Source organism: Aspergillus oryzae, chromosome 5, assembly GCF_000184455.2.
Source record: "Aspergillus oryzae RIB40 DNA, chromosome 5".
Taxonomy (NCBI): domain Eukaryota; kingdom Fungi; phylum Ascomycota; class Eurotiomycetes; order Eurotiales; family Aspergillaceae; genus Aspergillus; species Aspergillus oryzae.
Window position 1 is genome coordinate 3,093,073 of NC_036439.1, and position 20,183 is coordinate 3,113,255.

General features: G+C 48.4%; 8 protein-coding genes across 8 annotated transcripts; 4 read left to right on the forward strand and 4 right to left on the reverse strand.

Annotated features, from left to right (window-relative positions):
- Nucleotides 1–61: 61 nt before the first annotated feature.
- Nucleotides 62–1,680, reverse strand: AO090120000160 (uncharacterized protein; the record flags this gene model as incomplete). Its single annotated transcript, XM_023237627.1, has 6 exons — nucleotides 62–120; nucleotides 199–265; nucleotides 305–338; nucleotides 447–1,047; nucleotides 1,100–1,208; nucleotides 1,339–1,680. The coding sequence occupies 6 exons, from the start codon at nucleotides 1,678–1,680 to the stop codon at nucleotides 62–64; spliced, it is 1,212 nt and encodes a 403-aa protein (XP_023092439.1).
- Nucleotides 1,681–1,940: 260 nt separating this feature from the next.
- AO090120000161 (fungal specific transcription factor domain-containing protein) lies at nucleotides 1,941–2,716 on the reverse strand (the record flags this gene model as incomplete). Its single annotated transcript, XM_023237628.1, has 4 exons — nucleotides 1,941–2,491; nucleotides 2,539–2,577; nucleotides 2,643–2,664; nucleotides 2,687–2,716. 4 exons carry the CDS (start codon nucleotides 2,714–2,716, stop codon nucleotides 1,941–1,943), a joined length of 642 nt encoding a protein of 213 aa, XP_023092440.1.
- Nucleotides 2,717–3,905: 1,189 nt separating this feature from the next.
- Nucleotides 3,906–5,252, forward strand: AO090120000162 (M24 family metallopeptidase; the record flags this gene model as incomplete). The annotated part of the gene is made up of 1 exon (XM_001823859.1): nucleotides 3,906–5,252. One exon carries the CDS (start codon nucleotides 3,906–3,908, stop codon nucleotides 5,250–5,252), a length of 1,347 nt encoding a protein of 448 aa, XP_001823911.1.
- Nucleotides 5,253–6,989: 1,737 nt separating this feature from the next.
- On the reverse strand, nucleotides 6,990–10,601 carry AO090120000164 (uncharacterized protein; the record flags this gene model as incomplete). The annotated part of the gene is made up of 2 exons (XM_001823860.3): nucleotides 6,990–10,187; nucleotides 10,245–10,601. 2 exons carry the CDS (start codon nucleotides 10,599–10,601, stop codon nucleotides 6,990–6,992), a joined length of 3,555 nt encoding a protein of 1,184 aa, XP_001823912.1.
- Nucleotides 10,602–11,180: 579 nt separating this feature from the next.
- AO090120000165 (lactate 2-monooxygenase) lies at nucleotides 11,181–12,558 on the reverse strand (the record flags this gene model as incomplete). Its single annotated transcript, XM_001823861.3, has 4 exons — nucleotides 11,181–11,518; nucleotides 11,577–12,219; nucleotides 12,276–12,297; nucleotides 12,350–12,558. 4 exons carry the CDS (start codon nucleotides 12,556–12,558, stop codon nucleotides 11,181–11,183), a joined length of 1,212 nt encoding a protein of 403 aa, XP_001823913.1.
- Nucleotides 12,559–13,832: 1,274 nt separating this feature from the next.
- Nucleotides 13,833–15,520, forward strand: AO090120000166 (putative MFS transporter; the record flags this gene model as incomplete). Its single annotated transcript, XM_001823862.3, has 4 exons — nucleotides 13,833–14,025; nucleotides 14,119–14,219; nucleotides 14,276–14,423; nucleotides 14,475–15,520. The coding sequence occupies 4 exons, from the start codon at nucleotides 13,833–13,835 to the stop codon at nucleotides 15,518–15,520; spliced, it is 1,488 nt and encodes a 495-aa protein (XP_001823914.1).
- A 387-nt stretch (nucleotides 15,521–15,907) lies between these two features.
- Nucleotides 15,908–17,611, forward strand: AO090120000167 (histidine phosphatase family protein; the record flags this gene model as incomplete). The annotated part of the gene is made up of 4 exons (XM_001823863.3): nucleotides 15,908–16,198; nucleotides 16,288–16,333; nucleotides 16,393–17,155; nucleotides 17,218–17,611. The coding sequence occupies 4 exons, from the start codon at nucleotides 15,908–15,910 to the stop codon at nucleotides 17,609–17,611; spliced, it is 1,494 nt and encodes a 497-aa protein (XP_001823915.1).
- Nucleotides 17,612–18,078: 467 nt separating this feature from the next.
- AO090120000168 (uncharacterized protein) lies at nucleotides 18,079–19,392 on the forward strand (the record flags this gene model as incomplete). Its single annotated transcript, XM_001823864.3, has 2 exons — nucleotides 18,079–18,161; nucleotides 18,243–19,392. 2 exons carry the CDS (start codon nucleotides 18,079–18,081, stop codon nucleotides 19,390–19,392), a joined length of 1,233 nt encoding a protein of 410 aa, XP_001823916.1.
- Nucleotides 19,393–20,183: the final 791 nt, after the last annotated feature.

Consider the following 20,183-nt stretch of genomic DNA (forward strand, 5'->3'; position numbering starts at 1 on the left):
CCGAAAGAGCATACATATAGCTGTTATCGAGTCCTATTGTCCATAGCCCACAAGTCGGATTCTAGACCGAAGTGTGGATACTTCGGTATTGCATTCCGAAAGAGAATATACAATATCGGCCTTTGAATACCGAGCAAGAAACGCAATGCAATACAATATTAAGCAAATAACGATCGAAGTTTAGCATCTTCAACTTACATCCTTGAAGGCTGTTCAACGGCGAGCACGCCGTCATCTGGCATCGTTCAACTCCTCCGATTCGCAACTAGCCAAATGTATGATCAGATGAGGTCACATATCCTACAAATGAGTATAAGTGGATTTGAACTTTTACATATCTGCAGTATTGACAAACAGCAATCGAACAGGAGATACATACATTCTAGAATAGGTTTATCTATACAAAGAAAATACCGTCAAGCAAGAATCCAAGTGAAGAGGCCTACGGATCATTCTGTCCGTTAAAGATCTTTTCAATCTCTTGCCAATCCAGGTGATCGACACCGGTAAGTGGCAGCGATGGATCAAAGAAACTGGAGTAAATCCCCTCTGCCTCCACCGAAAGGTCTAGATGCCAGTCCCAGTCCACTTGCATGTCAAACGTTGCATTAGCGGTATCAGGGTGCATCCACGTCTCCAGAAGCCGACTTTCATCCCGGCCCTGTTCCCAGCCTTCGGCAGCCACGGTCGTATATTGGGGTGGCTGCGGAGGAATAGCCGAAGCCGATGTGTGAGGGACCGATGCATCTCCTCTCGGGCCGAGCGAGGATAAACTGATTGCACTCAGTGAGCCACTGTCTACTTGTTCACCTTGCTGTCTATCTGCTCCTAGAATATGGTTTGGCCATACATGCATACAAGAATGCGTGATGTCTTGTAAACGGCGTTCGGCGGCTAGGTTACCAGCTCGGGACAGGAACCGAAGGACATCGAATGCTTGGTCTAGAGCTGGGGGAGGTTGATCCCGAGTCTTGTCTATGAGGCCCATCATGACCAGAACAAAGGCGCCGGAGAATGTGGCGTCCAGATCGAAAAAGCCATATCGGGCTGCAATGATGGTCAGCGGGACAGCCTGGGATAGAAATAGGACATTACATACGTATGGTCTGCTGGCGCTTGAGTGCGTGAAGAATGGCTAGACTTTTCGTCGCGGCCTCATTACACGTCTCACACAGACGGCCTAACGCTGCTGGAAGAGGCTGCAGTGCCTGTTGGTTACTATGTTTTTGGACCTCCCGACGAACACGTTGTAGAAGAACAGGGCGAGTGCAAAGTATAATGGCCTATTGATCTTCTGGTTAGGTAGGAGCATATTGTACCTATCTGGGGTTATCTGACCTGGAACAACATTAAATAGAGCGATGCGCCTGTCCGTGTTACTGTCTGCAGAGGACGATTGAAGTCGAGAACAAGAGCAGGGGGGAAGGAACGGCCTGTCTCATAAAGATTCTGAAGGATCTTCTGGATCTTGTAGACAAGCTCCAGTTGAGTAATGGATGTATTCCCATATAGAGCTTGTATTTCGTCAGAGTCGGAACGTATAGCTTGTTCATCAGGATTAACACAAACATGACATGATCTCGTCTGTGGCACGTGCAATGCGGACATTGATAGCCAAAGCAATGGGGGATTGAAACCCGATGGCTTGTCGAGGCAGCTCGGCGCGCAGCTGTCGCTCATCTGAGCCAGCGGCCAGCCCTAGGCCAGAAGAAAGACGTCTACATCATCAGGTTATTATCTGAATCTTGCATACGTAAGCTAAAGACCTACCGATCCAGCATGTACACTGTCCACCAAAGTCTCACGCGATGAGCTGTTTCTGAAGGCAGACAGCGTTGTTCACGCGCTGGCTTATCAAAACCCAAGGCTATAGCTAGTCGTAAAGCGAGACCGATCTGTATCCGATCAGTCATTGTGCCCAGACTCAATTCACCAAACCCTCATACATATAGGTACGCATCGTGCTTCCGGTCGCACCACTGGAGGTAGGTGGCGATGAGTGTTAGGATCTCAACAGTAATAGCCCCTTCCTCGCCCAGTTGATGCAATGGAGGCAACCGTCTCATTGCTTCTGCAAAGAGACTCGCACCTGGTGGTTGGGAGGAAGGGTCTTCTACATCCATCAGCTTAGCCATCGCCATGACGAGCAGATACTCGGTGAACCAGATCGTGTGCATCTGGTGTTCCTGCGTTTGTTCATCCTGAAAGAGCAGTACCATGCTATCAGAAAAGGTGCGAGGGTCGAAAAAATGCTGGCTAACACCAAGGTAGAAGAGGAATCGATCGAGTAGATCTTGGGACTCCTCTAGAGATGGGATAGTCGGCACGGCATCATCGCTGACCAGCGGCCTCGCCGACGTCCATTGTGTTACAGCTTCCGTAGAGCCACTGTTACCAGGGGCCCGTAAGAGTGCACTGTTAGCTGGGTGGTTCCTATCAAGAAGGGACTTGACTTGGGATTCAAATGCCGGTCCTGAAGTCAAGTCGGTTGCTGAATCAATCAGTCAAAGTTCTATGACCGAACGGCTACCGGCTTACCTGGACTGATCCCCGTGTCGCTTTCTTGATAAGGCATGGCTTCGGTCGTGTATTCATTGCGGATACCTGTACCTGATGTGGCAGGAGGAGCTGCTAATCCTTACAAGTCATGATTCGTCCGTGACTCTTTAGCATTGTTCCCACATACCTTGCGAAAGGGTACTAAGTTGCTCTTCATACAGCCGAATCTTATCTAGTAGATTTTTGACATGTCTATGTATGGAACTGTCAATTGAAATCCCCATTGTTTGAGAAAGAAAGGTGGACATACGCCTCGGTATACCTTCTACGGCCGGCATGACCAGGTACACATTCCCAATTATGTCTAACACAGCTGCGACAGGGCTGATCTCCAGAGCATTTCACCTTACGTCGGCGGCAAGATTCACATCTATAGAATGTCAGTATGATACCGTATCGTACTGCGTGGATTGAACCTTCGGATGGAACCTCCGAGGGTTATCGGGACTCACGCATTGGTCGCGCGCGGATTTGTAGTCACCATCTTGTCTTTCGGGCTGGATCGAATGCTGTCATAGAAGTAATCGACCTGGAATCCTAAGTATCCGACAATACTAGTATCCTGTAATACGTCTATGAGCGACAGATCTCATATAGCATTCGTCGGCAATCAAGATAGTTGAGGTTCTTCGAATGGAAGGTGGGGGTTGAACTCGGAAGAGATCCCGAGAATCTACTATTTAACTAAATGGTAAACCCTAACATATAACTCATTGCTGTGAACTTCCACCCAAAATCCAAGATACAATCAAATTTCACGGTCCATAACAGCTTGAAGATATATTGCAACATTGGAGTCCTAGCAGTGCCTTACAGTGCCATGGTTTGGTTTGTTCTTTCGGCTCTTTTGACCGAGATGATAGATTATGGGCCTTGTGCCTCATACTTACTACATACTGTACATTGTAGAAGGTAAGATATATAATCCCCGAGAGTTCCCCAACTGACCTCTTCCGCCATCCCCATCAATTGTCCATACTGCACCCTTGCAGTCGGTTGCTCAGCAGAGCCGACACACCCCAGGTGAGGAATCTCAGGGCAACAATTGCCGCCAACGCTTCGGCTTCGAAGCCGAGCCCCACTCGGCATCCCCGATCAATTATAGAATCAACATCTCGTGAGAAGACATAAGGGGAGATTAAATCCTATTGAGCAATCATTTCATGTGTCGTGGATCCAATGCCCATAAAGGGACAGGTCACCTTACCAGAACCCAGCTGTTGTTGACTTGAGTCTTCATTAGATGTTGATTATAAGAGGGGCCCTGATGTCCAAATTCAAGTCCTCCCCATCACTTTCAACTGCCACTGTCCATTTGGACTACAGAGAGAAAAGTCCCGTCCACGATGGAAGAACCGCCCTTCTCCATCCCTCCTCATTCTCGGCGTATCGACCCCACCCAGCCGCGCACCGCTACGTTCAAACCTGATGGTTCAGACAACGACAACGACCGCGTAGAGGTCGGACCGACTCCGCTGGCGTTCGCGGAGTGGCAGCATCTGGGTCTGCAGCCACCTCACCTACCGACCATGCGCGCGTATCGTCTACAGCGCATTTGCGATCAACTAATTAGTCGCGACCTAGGTGGCATCCTATTGTTCGATCCACTGAACATTCGTTACGCCACCGACACCAGCAATATGCAGCTGTGGACAGCGCACAACCCCTCCCGGGCCTGCTTCGTCGCCGCCAGCGGTTACCTAGTGCTGTGGGATTTCCATGGTTGCAATCATCTTTCTGCGCACCTGCCGCTGATTAAGGAAACGCGCAGTGGCGCCTCTTTCTTCTACTTTGAAACCGGCAACCGTACCGATGAACACGCCGCGCGTTTCTGCGCACAAGTTGACGAATTGCTCCGAAAGCATGCCGGCAATAACCGCCGGCTAGCCGTGGACCGCATTGAAGTCGCCGGCCTGCGTGCCCTCGATGCGCTGGGAGTGGAAGTCTGTAATGGGCAGGCCGTCACCGAGCTTGCGCGGATGATTAAGGGCCCAGATGAGATCCGGGCTATGCGCTGTGCGGTCGCCTCCTGCGAAGCCGCGGTTGGCGAGATGCGTCAGGCCATGCGCGCCGGTGCCACAGAAAATGACGTCTGGGCTGCTCTGCACGCAGGCAATATTCGCCGTGGCGGCGAATGGATTGAAACTCGCCTTCTTAGTTCCGGACCGCGCACCAACCCTTGGTATCAGGAATGCGGGCCGCGGATACTTCGCGATGGAGACCTGGTGTCGTTCGACACCGACCTCATTGGCGTATACGGTATCTGCGTGGACATGTCGCGCAGCTGGATCTGCGGCGACCTTGAGCCTACAGCAGAACAGAAACGTCTGTATCGCATCGCCCACGAACATATCACCAATAACATCGAGATGGTCAAGCCCGGGGTACGCTTTACGGAACTGACGCGCAACGGTCACCGCCTGCCTGAAAGCTGCCGCGCTCAGCGCTATAGCGTGATGTTTCATGGTGTAGGCCTGTGCGACGAGTACCCTACCATCCGCTACCCCGAAGACCTGGAGTCTTACGGCTACGAAGGAGAGCTGCAAGCGGGCATGGTACTATGCGTTGAGGCTTATGTCGGTGAAGTGGGCGGCAAAGACGGCATCAAGCTAGAGAACCAGCTACTCGTGACGGAGACGGGCTATGAGCTACTAACTCGCTATCCCTTCGAAGAGAGCTTCCTACGCGACTGATCCTGAGCCTATTCTCGCTTATGCCAAGCCGCCTCGCCAAAGGATGCTCTGATCGAAGTACGTAGTTTGATCGGAAGCCGGCGAAATCGGATAGACTAGACCACAAAGGGAAAGGTAGCTGAGGTCCACTGTTCCTAAAATAGAAGGCGGTACTTCATAATTCCGCGCTAGGAAAGACCGCTTGAACCTCGTAGCCAGGAAATACACCTTCAGTAGTAATTTATACCTCCTCTATCTCAGCCAATGCTTGTCGATTCAACATAAAACTTACTCAGAGTATTGAGACTTTTATGATTAATTATCCTAGCTAATAAAATCAACTTTGCATAAGCTGAATAGCACAACAGAATACCCCACCAGAAGGTCCAACATCCGATGAACCATCCCAGAAAATGTTCAAAAGTTCTGCCGGTTCAATGAACAGCTTAAACACTTGCCGCCTTGCTTGATCGGATTTAGCCTCAATTAATTGCGGAGATTCATCGTTCTCCGCACGAACAATCCAATTCCTATATATCCTTTTGACATAGATTTAACCCGACCTCTCCTCTGCATTATGGCCTCCACCCAGAAAGCACGACGTCTCATTCTAACCACCGCGGTGGTCTCAATCACCATCGCCGGAACGCTCTACGGCGCCGGTATCAAGACCGAACAAGAGGTTACTCAGGTATGGCTATAGAAAATCCCATTAATACTTCCCCGCCTGTTTCAATTGGCTAATCTTCGTTTTCTCCCCGTGTTTAGACAGTCCAGAAAAAAGTGGAAGCTTCAATAGACGAACGAATTGCGTCTCTTCGGGGAATGCGGCAAAATCTAGCGGCGAAGAAAGAACTTGTTGAGCGGCAGATTAACGATTTAGATGCTCGAATTGAGGAAAGGAAACGGAAAGGCATCGACGGATCGAAGAGGGAACCATCTTCATGATAGCTGAATAAGAGATAAATAATGGTTACGGACTTAAGTTGGAGGTTGGTGTTCCTTGAGAAGACGATTTTGCTATTCGGCCTGTTGCGCAACCCCAATACTTATCCTTTTTGCGCAGACAATATGCCATGCGATTATCTATAAGACTATAATGTGGGCTACTTCTTCGGTATATCGAGCCCTACGTTGGGCTTGCTGGTATCTACCGGGGTGGTTTGCCTTCCATGGTTTCGATGGGCAGGCTGAACTTGTTTGAGGTTTGGTTTGACGACGAGCTCACTACGGTCCTTGCCGTGCTCGATCATCTATTGCTTCGCACATTGCTCGGCAGTCTTCTACGCATTTACGTCTAGGTTGGACTAAAGAACGTTACAAGGTTGCTGCGACTCGAGAGCAGGCAGGTATGAGGGAACGAATCACTTAATTTAAATAAGTGCATGGGTCGATCTCTGGCCGCGCGGATGCTGTGCATCCTCAAAATAGATTTTTCCAGACCCAGTTGCTTAACCGGGATATGGTACAACGATGAGCACCAGTCAATTACATCTAAAGATGTTTCAATTGCAATCTCATGTTCTATTTCTAATGAACGTTGCGCCATAGGGGTATATTCAACTTAGATCGCCTGTATAGATATGTGCGTCTTCCAGTACTGGACTGGATAACCTCTCAGTGTAACACCAGAGGCTTGACAAATGAAAATAGAAGTATATAAAAAGATAAAACGAGGGTCGCTGGCCCAACAAGTTATGGCTTGCATGTCGTGCTCTTCCACAGTCAGATAACAACCAAATCATCATACATCATACATCAATCATCCAAAATTCCGCGCGAGAGCGCCGCGAGGCTTGCTTCATAACGTGCAGGATTGTGGTCACTGAACATTCCTGATCCGAATCTCATTTCTCCAAAGACGGATTCGACGTCTCGAATAAACTTGAGCTGGACTCTCGTTGCAGGACGACCTAGCCGCGGATGGCCATCATCACCCATACCCGACGTGAAAGCATCCCGCTGCAAGACACGCATGGTTTCGACCACGAATACCTCCCCCGGGGGCATCAGCTTAGGCGCGAGCATTTCCTCTCTGAGCATTTTGAGAGTCTTCCATGCCCAAGCGTCCTCACCAATCCCGTCACCAGCATGCTGGACTATAGGCGGCTCGTTGACGTAGAACTTATTAACGATACTCTGCCGCAAACTGTTCCAGACACGGCCTTGTACGTGCGACTTGGTTCCTGAAACGTCACTCTTGAAAGCCACTGACACCGTATGCATGTCATGCAAAATTCCTAAAGAAAGGCTGGGTACCACATCATGACCGTTAACAATTGTTGTAATTAACCCACGTGTCGCACGGCGAAGAAAAGGGGACATGGCTGCAGGCGGACCATATGCGTACACATGTATAGGTCGTCCCGAGGGAAGAAAACACGCCGTTTGGTTGGTGTCGCTGCTTCCAGTTAGGAGCAAACGTTGCGCGGTGGCTTGATATGAAGCAGTCACAAACGATGTCCCGTAGCCATCATTCGTAGGTTCCGATATCATCGTAGCTAATAGTGCAGCAACACCTCCGCCTAGCGAGTGACCGCAGAGTACCACGCCATAATCTGGGAATTCCTCCAAGGCAGCTCTGATTGTAATCATAACTTTACCACCTCCCCCCATCAACAGTCGTTGCGCAGAAGCATGCATGCCCTTATGAACTTTCCAGCTCTTTCCTTGCCATTCCAGGTCATCATAATCACAGGTCATATCTGTGAGGATATCTTCGAAGCCCCATGTTCCCCTAAGTGTCAAGACAACGGCCTTCGATTCATGATCTAGAAACAGGTAATGGACCAGAGGAAACCCGGTCTCCGTCTCTCCAGCAGCCTTTGACCCACCCGCGGGATCGACAAAGGATGATAGAAGGATTGTCGAAGCTGGTAGGCCGGTGTGGTCCGAAAAGTCGCTGTGCTCGCGACTGTCAGATTCCTGATATGCAAGAGCCTTGGTCGTTGGTGGAACACCCATGACTTTGAGGGCATTTGATCCATAAGATGCCGAGGAAAACCGGAGGAAACGCCTGATATTTTGCACAAAATGCTTTTCGGGAAATATTCCTGGAACAAGTCCATCGCGGCTTAATGCTTGTATAGTTTCCATATCATCGTAAGCACTCTTGCGGGACCGATGCGCAAGTATGAGTGACGTCTCTGAACCAGCCGTGGCTAAGGAGTATATGCTGGGAGTAAACGTATGAGAGCTTCTGTGTAAATGTGAGGAGCTTGGACGTCCATCATTGACAGACACAGACATGTCCGCCTCAGATCGTGTGACGGACATAGAACTGCTGCTACGCACATGTGTCCTCACACCGGCAGAAGATCTCGGGCGCACGTTTGTAGAATAAGCATCTGTTTGCTTCATGAAAGATTCTTCATTCTTCTCATGTATCGCATAAAACTCAGGCATCGGACCCCTTTCGGGGGGCATTTCTCGTACGCTAGTACCTCGTGCTGTTGAAGGGACAGACAGTCGAGAGCTTTGTAAAGGCGATCTTGGTGAGCCTCGGTTCGCTACGGACGAAACTCGAGCCTTTGAAGGAAGTGGCGGCTTTTCCGATTTTGCTTCTGCGGTAGGTTTCGGAGATTGTTTGGGAGCTGATGGTTTTCTTTCAGGGACATAGCCTTTAGAACCCTTGCTGCGTTGGACGGAATGAACCGGTGGCGTGCTAGACTTTTCCTTAACCGACAGTCGCTTACTCTGACCACTTCTTTCAACACTCGCCGGTTTCACTTTCTGTGCAATCCTCGTCAGGGAGCCTTTCCCAAACGAACCTTTCGAGATAGTGTCGGCTTCGTTTGAGGCGGTTCGAGTAGATTCTGTGCTATATCTTTTAGAGCTATTTGAATCAGCGAGTAGCGTTGGCTCGTATGAAGATTTACCCAGTCCATTGGTTCCCGGAAAACGACTGTTTCGATGGCTGCCATCTTCAATTTCAGTTTGGATGGTTTGTATTGGTTTGTCTTGGGGTTTAGCATGACGGTGATCTGCGACAGTTGATTCGGCGTCAGGGAGTGAGTCAGTAATCGCAATACCTTGACTCAAGTAAGGACTCTGGTCGCCATGGTCAGAACTGATCTCGTATATACCCGAGATATCGTCTCCACGTGATAGCCTCACGTCTGCGCTTTGAGATTTATTGAAAGCCGTTCGAAAAACAACAGTGTGCTTGGGAAATTGGGGAGGACTCGATCCTCCACTGCTGCCAAGGCACTGGTCGTTACGGAACCTTTCCTCAATCACCATCGTACCGGGCGGAGCAGCAATCTCTGCGCTGTCGTCATCATAAATATCGACTGTAATAGTACGTGCAGTGACTAGGTCAGTCTTTATCGAGGCACGACAGCCTTGAGGAAGCTGCTTCATAATATACAACCGAATGTCATCGTCGGACATTTGATGGTCTCCTGGGGGAAGCGAAAGGGGATGTTTCTCGGCCATATCACCCCTACTCGCCGGACGCTGCACAGCATCGAAGGCTTCTTCGTCATTTCCGGGCGATATGAAAGACGAGCGCCTCGTCTCATCGTGGAATTCGCTCCGAGGCCTTCTCGTAAGTTCTATCTGATGCATCCCAACAACATCTGCTCTGACCCCATTATCTAAGATGACAACATCCCAGATGGCCTCCTCCCCACCATTCGTACGTATTTGTCGTTCGGTGTTTTTTCTTCCCCAACGCTGAAGCATGGCGAAGCCAACTGTGCCTATTAAGAGGTCACCGACACCAATGTTATCATCAGTCATAGACTCAACTCTTGGGTTCCGAAATTCTCTTCGGATAAGTGTTATGATGGCAGCTATTGCCCTTGAAGACTCAGTTGAGCCAAGTATTGCATCAAGGGTAGACAAAAGCGCCTGGGACATATTTGAAGCAGATGAGAGAGTTGTGGAAGAGAAATGAAACGTTGCAGCGACGAAGAACGATGCAGACGTGACCGACTTGTGCAGAGCGGCAAGCTAAACATAACTCAGCTAATGTAAGTCAATTGGAGTAGACGCTAGATCTAAACTTACGCTTCGCTCTAGTATAGATTCTGCTTCTACTCTGCCATGTTCTCCGCTGCTCCTCGTAGCCACATCCCGCCCGGCTCTTGTCAGGACGCCTTCAATGACTGCTCTACTGAGCTCCAATCCCGTCAGTGTGGTGGCTCTTGCTCCATCGATGGCCACTCCTCCGAAGAAAGTCCCGACTCGGAGAGAAAGCGAAGTGGACTGGGTAACAAAGGAAACAATCGAAGCCACTGGACGTGGAAGTAGAGTTGCGCCTGAGGTTGCGGGTATATGGCTTGCGCCGTCACCCTGGGCCACTTCTAGATCAGGTTGGGCCTCAGCTCGCCTCAACATAGGCACAAGGCCGAATATATTAGGCATCGCGAATCATTAAACTGTTCACTTGAACTTTCTTTCGTATTGCATTAAAAGAGTGTTTAGAATCCATGAGCGAACGTATTCAGAAACGAAACAGGAAGAACTACTTTCGTGGCCACGGCGATAAGACAATAGATAACTAAAGTAAGTATGCTTTGCCAAATCAGACCGTCAGATGTTGCGTCAGTGACCGGGTTCCTGGCGGAAGGGCAATGAGGTGTAGTCTTGTAGATCAGCACCAAGCGGCAAGGTACAAGTCATCCTCCGCCTTCCGAGCCTTAAATCAGGGGGAAAACACGTTGAGGAGTCGAATATTTGACATGTGATTTTCAGCTCTTCCCCCCCCAACAAAGTATTAAAAATCGAACTCCTTTGGATCCGGTTCATGATTGGCATTTCTAAATACACACTAAGGCTATGGATTCAGAACTTTATTTGCGATCATTATTTGTTTTCACAATTCGTTCATGGGCCTTGCATTACTATTTTAGATTCCCCTCGCCGATTTCCGTGGCCGAGGAAGAACATTGAGCTTATGAATGACAGACCACTATACAACCCAATAAGAATCATTCGGTCTTGTCACATCATAGCCTTCATATCTCCTGGGTACTGGACTTTCCTAACTCTATCTCGAGTACATTCGGCGACGGTGCAAATGCCGGACAAACTCATAGTCTGCCACAGATCTGCCAGCAGTCCTTTCATGACAGATTTGGCTCCCTCTCTTCCGTTGATTGCAAGACCATATATTACAGGTCTGCCTACAAACACTGCCTTGGCCCCTAAACAGAGAGCTTTCACGACGTCTGCACCAGTCCTGACCCCGGAATCAAATAGGACCGTCATCTTGTCACCGACGGCTTCAACAATCTCAGGAAGCACATCCAAAGAACCGATGGCACCATCCACTTGTCGACCTGTAGAGCGTCAATAATCAAAAGGAACAATATTAACAGGTTGTTATTATATACGTACCTCCATGGTTAGAAACAACGATACCGTCACATCCAGCTTGGAGAGCAAGCTCTGCATCCTCTACATGCTGGATCCCTTTGAGAACGATTGGTCCATCCCAGTTCTTCCGTAGAAAAGCGATATGCTCCCACGTATGAGGTCGGCCAGGGAACACGTCAGAGATCCAAGCCCGAGATGCTCCGACAATATCTTCTTCTAGTTTAGAGCCGGATTCCTTCTCGAACTTTGCACGAAACACCGGGTCAGAGAAGCCGATTTGGTTGCCAACGCCCTTGATAAATGGGACATAAGCATTGTCCAAATCGGCCGGTCGCCAGGCAAGGGACCAAGTATCCAAAGTGACTACGAGAACAGAAAAGCCATTGTCTTTAGCACGCTTCAGTAGTGAGAGCGTGACGTCATCATCTTGGGGCCAGTAGAGTTGAAACCATCGTTTTCCGTCCCCATTTGTCTCGGCCACCTCTTCAATGGAACTAGTGCTGGCTGTACTAAGGGTATACGGGACTCCGACTTCTGCACATGATTCGGCTAGACCCGTCTCTTTATCCTCATGGAACAAGCTCTGGACACCGACGGGTGCCATCAAGACCGGGTTCGGGTACTTTTGACCAAAGAGCTCTACCGAAAGGTCCTGATTATCCACCTATACAATCTTATTAGTCAGCGAACGGAAAGAAGAGATTCTCGCACTCAACAAACCTGTCTCAGCATTCGTGGAATACTATATACATTATGTCAACTACCGTACAATGTACGTCCGATCGCAGGCTTACATTTTCCATTGACGAAACGCCAGCCGATTGCTGTCCATGGTAGCCTTTTCACCGGCTCCCCCAGCAACATAATTGAAAGATCGGACACCTAGTGCCTTGCGCGCCTGTTCCTCGAGAAGACGAGGGTCCGTAGTGACATTCGGCTGAACACTTTCTATGGCCCCACGGCCATAGATGACGGACTGGTAATCGCCATACCTTTCAGGCATTTTGGATGGTTCTGAATACTAGTCGGAGTTATGCTCGTAAATGGCCAAGTAGTCCGATCGTGATCATCGCAATGTTATTATACTTGGAGCTAGTAGTTACAGGGTCAAAGGGGGGTAAACCACGTGAGCTCTGTTTACCTCGGAAACTGGGATATACTCGGCAATGACGTTACCAGGCATGAACTGTTCTATGATTATATCTCATATTCCTGGAAGAGGTTGTTCAAAACAAGAAAAATGAAGAAAAGAAAAGAAAAGAAAAGCATTTAACAAGCATAAAGAGTGGTCTACTTTACCACGATCTTCATTACCCGCCAATATAACTTCACGTGGCGAGCTAATTCTATATCTATAAGTATTGAGTTAGCATTAGATGATGGTTGACACAAGAACATTCCCAATGATGGAAATTTGAGTTGGACTGTCCTGCTGCCATTACACGTAAGCACTATCACCCCTTGCTTGACATGACATGTAAGAGAGAAGTGTACCACCAAACTGGATATGCAATTTATGGTTCATGCATTAAAGTCGAAAGCGGCATTTTGCTCTGCGGGACAGCGGCAAATCACACTGCTTATCTTTCAGGGTCTTTTCCGGGTTCTTTAAGTTTCAGCCTCGACCATGTTCTGTGTCATACCAAGATGTATCCTTGCTTGAACCATTGAGGTATTGATGTAAAAAATGACAATGTGAGAGGCAAAATACCCGGAATTACTAATTTGTTGCCGTAACTTGAATGGCTGCAGAATGAGAATTGTATTGAATGAGAAAAATTTCAATAGCCGGAGCGTAAAACTTTAACCATCATCCCACACCGGGACCAATAGTGGGGTGCGAAAAAAACATGGTCCACTAGTCTAAACATGAGCTAATTTGCCATTATCAAGCAAATAAAATGATTCATCCATTGCTTTCTTCAAAGATCCTCTGTTCCTGAATGATCTTCTCCAGGACCCTAGTCTGTTGCCTCACTTTAATCCTCAGGGATCTTTAGAGCAACTGCAAGATCGGTGGTCTTGGCATTCTGCTCACTATCACGCTCAGGTTTGAAGCAACCGGGGCGCGGGGTTCCCTTCTTTCGGATACTTTTGCCTCAGTGATCCAATCTTCTGCGCAATGCAAGGACTGTCGGTGTGATTGTGTGTTCAGACACTGGGGCCTGATCAGAGACCTTACTCTCTTTCTACGAGTCGCTTCTCTTGAAGATCGTCGCTATTCAGAGGAACAGAGACCAAAATTAAGTACATCTGTTGAAATTTTGAGCGGCAACCATGGAGTACCGAAGTGAGCCGAAACCGGACGTTGAATCACCCCGACAGGGCAACACCATGATGGTACCCCAGGATACCGACACCGGGTCCTCTTTTCTTGAAGGGGAGAGTGAAAAGCATTTGCTCTGGAAAATCGATATACATATCTTACCCATGGTTGTGCTTCTCTATTTATTCAGCTTTCTGGATAGAGGTTAGTTCCCCGTCTTATATCCATAAGGATATTGCGTCTATCTACTGCTTAATCCTGCCCGAATGTTGGCCTGCTGACACGTATTTATTACAGTGAACATTGGCAACGCTCGACTGTATGGCCTGGAAGATGACCTGGGCCTGGTTGGTAACCAGTACCAGGTCGCTGTATCTATCTTATTTGTAACCTACTGTGTATGGATGACCCTGAAATCTGTGGGCACTGCAAGGTTCCTGACCGTTCAATATAGCTATTTGAAGTACCATCGAACCTGGTCCTCAAGAAACTTCGGCCGTCACGCTACATTGCATCGATCTCGGTTATTTGGGGTATCATAGCAACCCTAACAGGAATCACCCAGAACTATGGAGGGCTGATCGCTTGCCGTCTTCTCCTAGGTTAGTAACAGTCTCGGTTCTACAGTAATACCAAAATACTGATGAACACAGGTGTTGTGGAAGCCGGATTATTTCCCGGACTTATAACATATCTCACCTTATTCTATAGCAAGCGTGAACTTGCTCTCCGGACAGGGTATCTTTTTAGCAGTGCGGCAGCAGCTGGAGCGTTTGGCGGGCTTCTAGCGTATGCAATCGGGTTCATGGATGGTATCAGCGGACTTCGAGGCTGGCGATGGATCTTGATACTGGAAGGTATCCCAACCGTACTCCTAGGAGTGGTGGCGTGGTTCGTTCTAGCCGATGAGCCTGACACAGCTTATTACCTGAACGAAGAAGAAAAGGCCCTCGTGCTCCGCCGGCGGATGCGCTACGTAGGTCAAACGGCATCTGCGCAGAAGTTCCACTGGGCGGACGTCAAAGAAGGCGCACTTGACTGGAGGATCTGGGCGTTTTCCATCGCTCAGTTTGGTATCGATACCATGCTTTATGGCTATAGTACTTTCCTTCCCACCATCATCAAGGGCATGGGCTCATGGTCGACGCCTGAAGTGCAGGCACTAACAATTCCATGCTATGCGCTTGGGGCCTTGGCCTATTTGGTGACCGCTTGGGTCAGCGACCGAACTCAGCGCCGCGGTCTGTTCATCTGCATTTTCTCCGCAGTCTCCGTCGTCGGCTACGGAATTTTGATTTCTGATACATCCTCGGGGGTGCATTACTTCGGCGCATTGCTCATCGCCCTGGGGCTGTATGTGGCGGTTGGGTTGCCACTCGCATGGCTTCCTACTACGCTTCCTCGCTATGGGAAACGTACCTTCGCTACCGGCTTACAGCTCACGTTTGGCAACATCAGCGGTGTCATGTCACCGTTCTTGTACAAAAATAACGAAGCGCCTCGGTATGTCCGAGGAAATGCTGTGACGTTAGGTCTTGTGGGATTTGCAGGAATAGTATATGGACTAATGTGGTTCTACTACCATCAGAAGAACATGCGCAGAGTCCAAGGCTTCGAGGACGAGAAGGTTGCTGGGATGACCGACGAGGAGATTGAGGAACTGGGAGATAAAAGTCCTCGATTTATTTATAGCACGTAAATGTATAGTATATAGAGCTACTGCTGTGGAACTAAGATAGACAGCGATCAGATGTTTTCAGCTAAGGATATACTCATGTTTTGTGTATATATTGTCCAGTTGTCAATAGATCAGTATTGAAACGACAACCCACGAGACCTTATAAGAATGAAATCCGCGATAGTGCGCCATGCTTTCAAAATCGACTATTCTCTAATAATCGAGAAAATTTATCATGGACTGAAGTGCCCTGAGTGGAGGGGGTGTCACTTGATTGTTTCACTGCGTATAGCGGGCTGCAATAAAATGTCTCGGCAACCAAGTTGATTTAATCCCTGCAAACCACTTGCTAACAACCACCTTCTATCGCCTTGGTAATCTATCGCATGTCACCCCCATTATACCAAGATGCTGAATGTGACATCACCATGGGCATTAATTCTTTCCCTTTTGACTGCGATTGTTAGTATTTCCTATTATAATAACAACCCATCTGCTCCCGAGATTAGGTCGCCTCATTGCGCAAGCTGGAACGCCTGGTACAACCCACTCCGATCAGGCCAGGTCGGATATCAAGCCAACGATTGGAACATCCTCTACCACCTGGGTGGCAATGGACCATGGATAGAGAAGATTGACGAGCTTGAAACGCCGGGCCTTGAACCCCCAAAGGGTTGCGTCATTGATCAAGTACATATGGTACGGTTGGCTTGCATACCTTATAGTCGTTGATTCGAATCCGAATTATCACTTGAGTTAATTTGGAAATTAATACTAATTGCTAACAGATCTCTCGTCATGGGGAACGATATCCGACCAAATCTGCTGGGAGTCGTATGTCTACCACCATGTATGACATTATAGAGCCTACTGTTCCTAACGTCTATTCCAAGGTCACCTCGCACTTCTAAATCGAATAAAGGAAGCAAATGTAGTTCTTAATGGCTCACTATCATTCTTGAACAATTGGACATATTTTACCGATGAACCACAGAAAGATTTCGACCAGCTAACCAAGACTAGTCCGTATGCTGGCACACTGCAGGCTTTCTCAACGGGCGTCCGCTTCTTAACGCGATACGGACACTTATTACCACTCCATGGGACGACAAGATTATGGGCAAGCGAGTGTAACCGCGTGATAGAAACAGCCCAGCATTTCGCGTCTGGATTCTTCGGCCTGGATTGGGAAAAGACTGAAAAGGCTGCGTTGGAGATCATCCCCGAGACCCTCGAGCGAGGTGCCGATACACTGACTCCGGGCGATACATGCCCAAAATACATCGAAGATCCTGCGAAAGGCCATGACAATGGTGTCAATATGCTTGCTCTGTTTCAAGATGTGTACATTCCAGCTATTGCAGAGCGACTAATCAATGATGAGAACAACTCGGCACTTGGATATTTAACCAATCTAGAGGTCTACGGTATGCAGGAAATGTGCGGATTCGAGACCCTATCTCGCGGGTCAAGTCCTTGGTGCGATATATTTACTCATGATGATTGGGAGAATTTTGAGTATGCCCGTGATTTGATTCACTACTACCGTGCTGGTCCAGGCAACCCGTATGCTGGTGCTATGGGTTGGCTCTGGCTCAATGCTACGACTGGACTTTTACGGTCTGGGCCGGAAGCTGGTACTATGTTCTTCAGTTTGTGGGTGGCATCGTAACTTTTATGAATCAAGTGATTGAGAAAATACTGACATCCTAGTTTAGCGTTCATGATGGGGATATCGCTCCCTTGGTCACAGCAATGGATATATTGAAAGATCCGAAGTATGATCCATTCCTGCCGACCACACATAGGGTGGAAGACCGCGTCTGGCGTACCTCGTCCGTCATGCCAATGGGCGGAAGGATCGTTTTTGAGAGATTGACTTGTCCGACTTCATCGGCGAAGGACCCCAGTGGTGAAGAGGCCTTTCTTCGGGTTAATATAAACGATAAGATTGTGCCACTGCCATACTGCAAATCTGGGCCTGGGCTGTCGTGTCCGTTGAAGGAATTCGTTGATCATGTAGAAAGACGAAGATCGGAAGTGGGAGACTTTGGAGAAGTGTGCGGACTAGAAAAGGACGTTGGATATATAACATTCTTACGACAGGGCTAGAGCTTCAAATGCTGGGGGTACTTTGTGAAGGGCAGAAAACGGGGTGGGGGGTTTTCAGAATAAATGGTGCTTTGGACTTGAGGCTTTTCGGAAAATGGATATCCAATTCGTATCATACCGCCTGGGTTACTTGGTTGCGCTATCAAAGGAAAGCCAAAACTACAAAATAAATAAAAATTAATTAAAGATAAGATTTGTAAATGGCCGTTCGAAATGTCAGGGTGTAAAAGGGCAAAAAAGGTGCCCTCTGGAATGCCAGATGGGGCCCACGTGACCGTCCCCGGGCTAACAGAAGTGTTTACCGCAGGTCCAAAACTTTTGGGAAGATCGGCTACTTCCTCAGCGAGGTTTTGACAGCAAGCTTCATTTTTCATCCTAGATCATTCAATACAGTTCTCATCACCTCAGCTGTATTGTCTCAGCTCAATTCTTACTTAAATTAATAAAAGCCATACCCCCTTTATACTATGGAGTATCATTTCGTTCCCCCAGAGGAGCGCGCAAAAGATGACAAGGGCAATCTGCTGCCCTGGGGCTATGTCTACAAAGAGTACGTATAGCATTACATTTTGCCCCTTCTATTTACCGCTCATCAGTGCTGTTGACTGACATGTCTAATCAAACTATGCAGTGAATCTCGGAACCCTCGACGACCACCTGAAGAGAGTGGCCCTTTTGGAAAGAGGAGAAACGCTCGCTACGACCATGCTCGATCGCGTACCCGTACGGGAACACCTGCGAAGAAGGAAAACCCGAACGTTGCGGAATTCGGACGGCTTTTTGCTATGCAGCAAGAAGAGGAGAAGACTCGCAGCAATACCTTACCGAAATCGACATCTTCCTCAAATCTCGACAACGCACGCAAGCAAACGGACAAGGTCGCCACAGAATGCATACTGTACGGCTACAAGAGTAAAGACTCTGAGTGGAAGGTAATCGACAAGTACGAGCGGGTGTCCAGAGGCGTGATCTGTGAAGATTACCCGCGCAGCGATCCGAACTCTACGAGTGGGTATTCACAGCTTCTAAGCGGCGGTGATGTGGTAATCCATTCGAATTTGTCTGCGGATGCGAACCGCAAATCGAAACGTTATGCGGGCGGTTTCCACTGGATCAAGGTCACGTTCGACTCGACGATCGCCGCGGACCGCGCTTGCTTCTACTCTCCCCAGGAGATCGATGGACACTTTGTTTTCTGTGAACTGTATCATGGCCAAGGGCCCGCGGAGGATGTACCAATCCTTGCGGATTCATCGGCTGCCGAGCAGCAAAAATCGAAAGCCACGCGCACTTTGACCACTTCGCGCTCTACCAACTTCCTCCAGACGAATGAACGCTCAACATTACCGCGGTCATTCACTGTGAATAACCTTTCTAGTGTCCCGGATACAGAAGAAGGCCAATCACTAGGATCGACGCCGACTGCAAGCTCGACGACTGCCACTGGTGTGGATGTACCATCTACCGCTTCCCTTCAACAACGGAATATACCCCAAGAGCCGAAACCTGAGTCTGAGTTCATGACGCATATTCCGACGGTGCGTCGGGCAAAATTACGCCCGATCAATGAGGCTCTCCCGCCCCAACCGACCGTCACCGAACGCGTGTTGCGATCCATTCCAATCCTCAGTTGGTTCACTGGTGACATTGTGGGAGACGGGCCGCAGCTCAAGGAGGATGGAACATTCGACTATGATAAGTCGAACACCTACTGGCGTTTCTGGTATATGATCGATATGGTTCTCGGAACTGATATTTGTGGATTGCGGGAGGAATCATGATCACTCTCAATTCTTGCTCCCATTCCTCTACCACTTCTTACCAACTACACCTAAACTTAGCACCGGCGATGCGAAGCTTTGCAGCGTCAGTCAATGCAAGCCCAGCTTCGGGCCCGGAGTCTTTCCCGCCTGTAAGCAAACGTCTCCACTAGACGGTCCTTGTTTACTATGAGTGGCCTAACAATACCAATACCCTTGCATGTACGATAGTACCCCGCCGACGACTGTTGGCGCGAGCTGACGTTATTCGGGTTGGCAGTTTTCGTATACTCTATGATTTATGGCATTTACTGGTCGGAATCGTTCTTGATTATGCATGGAAGGCGAAAGGAATTAATAAACTGGTCGCATGGTACCTGTCTACGGCTTTTCGTAGGATTATAGTGTTTAGGCACTTATATAAATGTCGATCTTGGCTTTGCGACATGCTCTTTACTACCTACCAGTTTTAAGGAAAGTAACTCTACGATTACCCTTTTGAAGCAGAGCTTGGTGTAGCACCTGCAGACAAGATCCATCACCTTCACGAATTGCACCATTCGCAATTATCAAACCCAATAACACAACGACCCATTAATCGCAGCCCTAGAATCCAGTTCCAAAGAAACAAAGGGAACCGGGATAGTACAGCCCCCAAGAATAACATGAACATATCACAGAGAAAAGTGTGAAAATTAGTGCAAAAAAAAAAAGAAAGAGAAGGGAAAGAGAAGGGAAAAAAAGATTAAGACAGCCCTTTTTTAATGTCTTTGTTCACATTTTTATATCAATCAATTAAAACCCATGATATG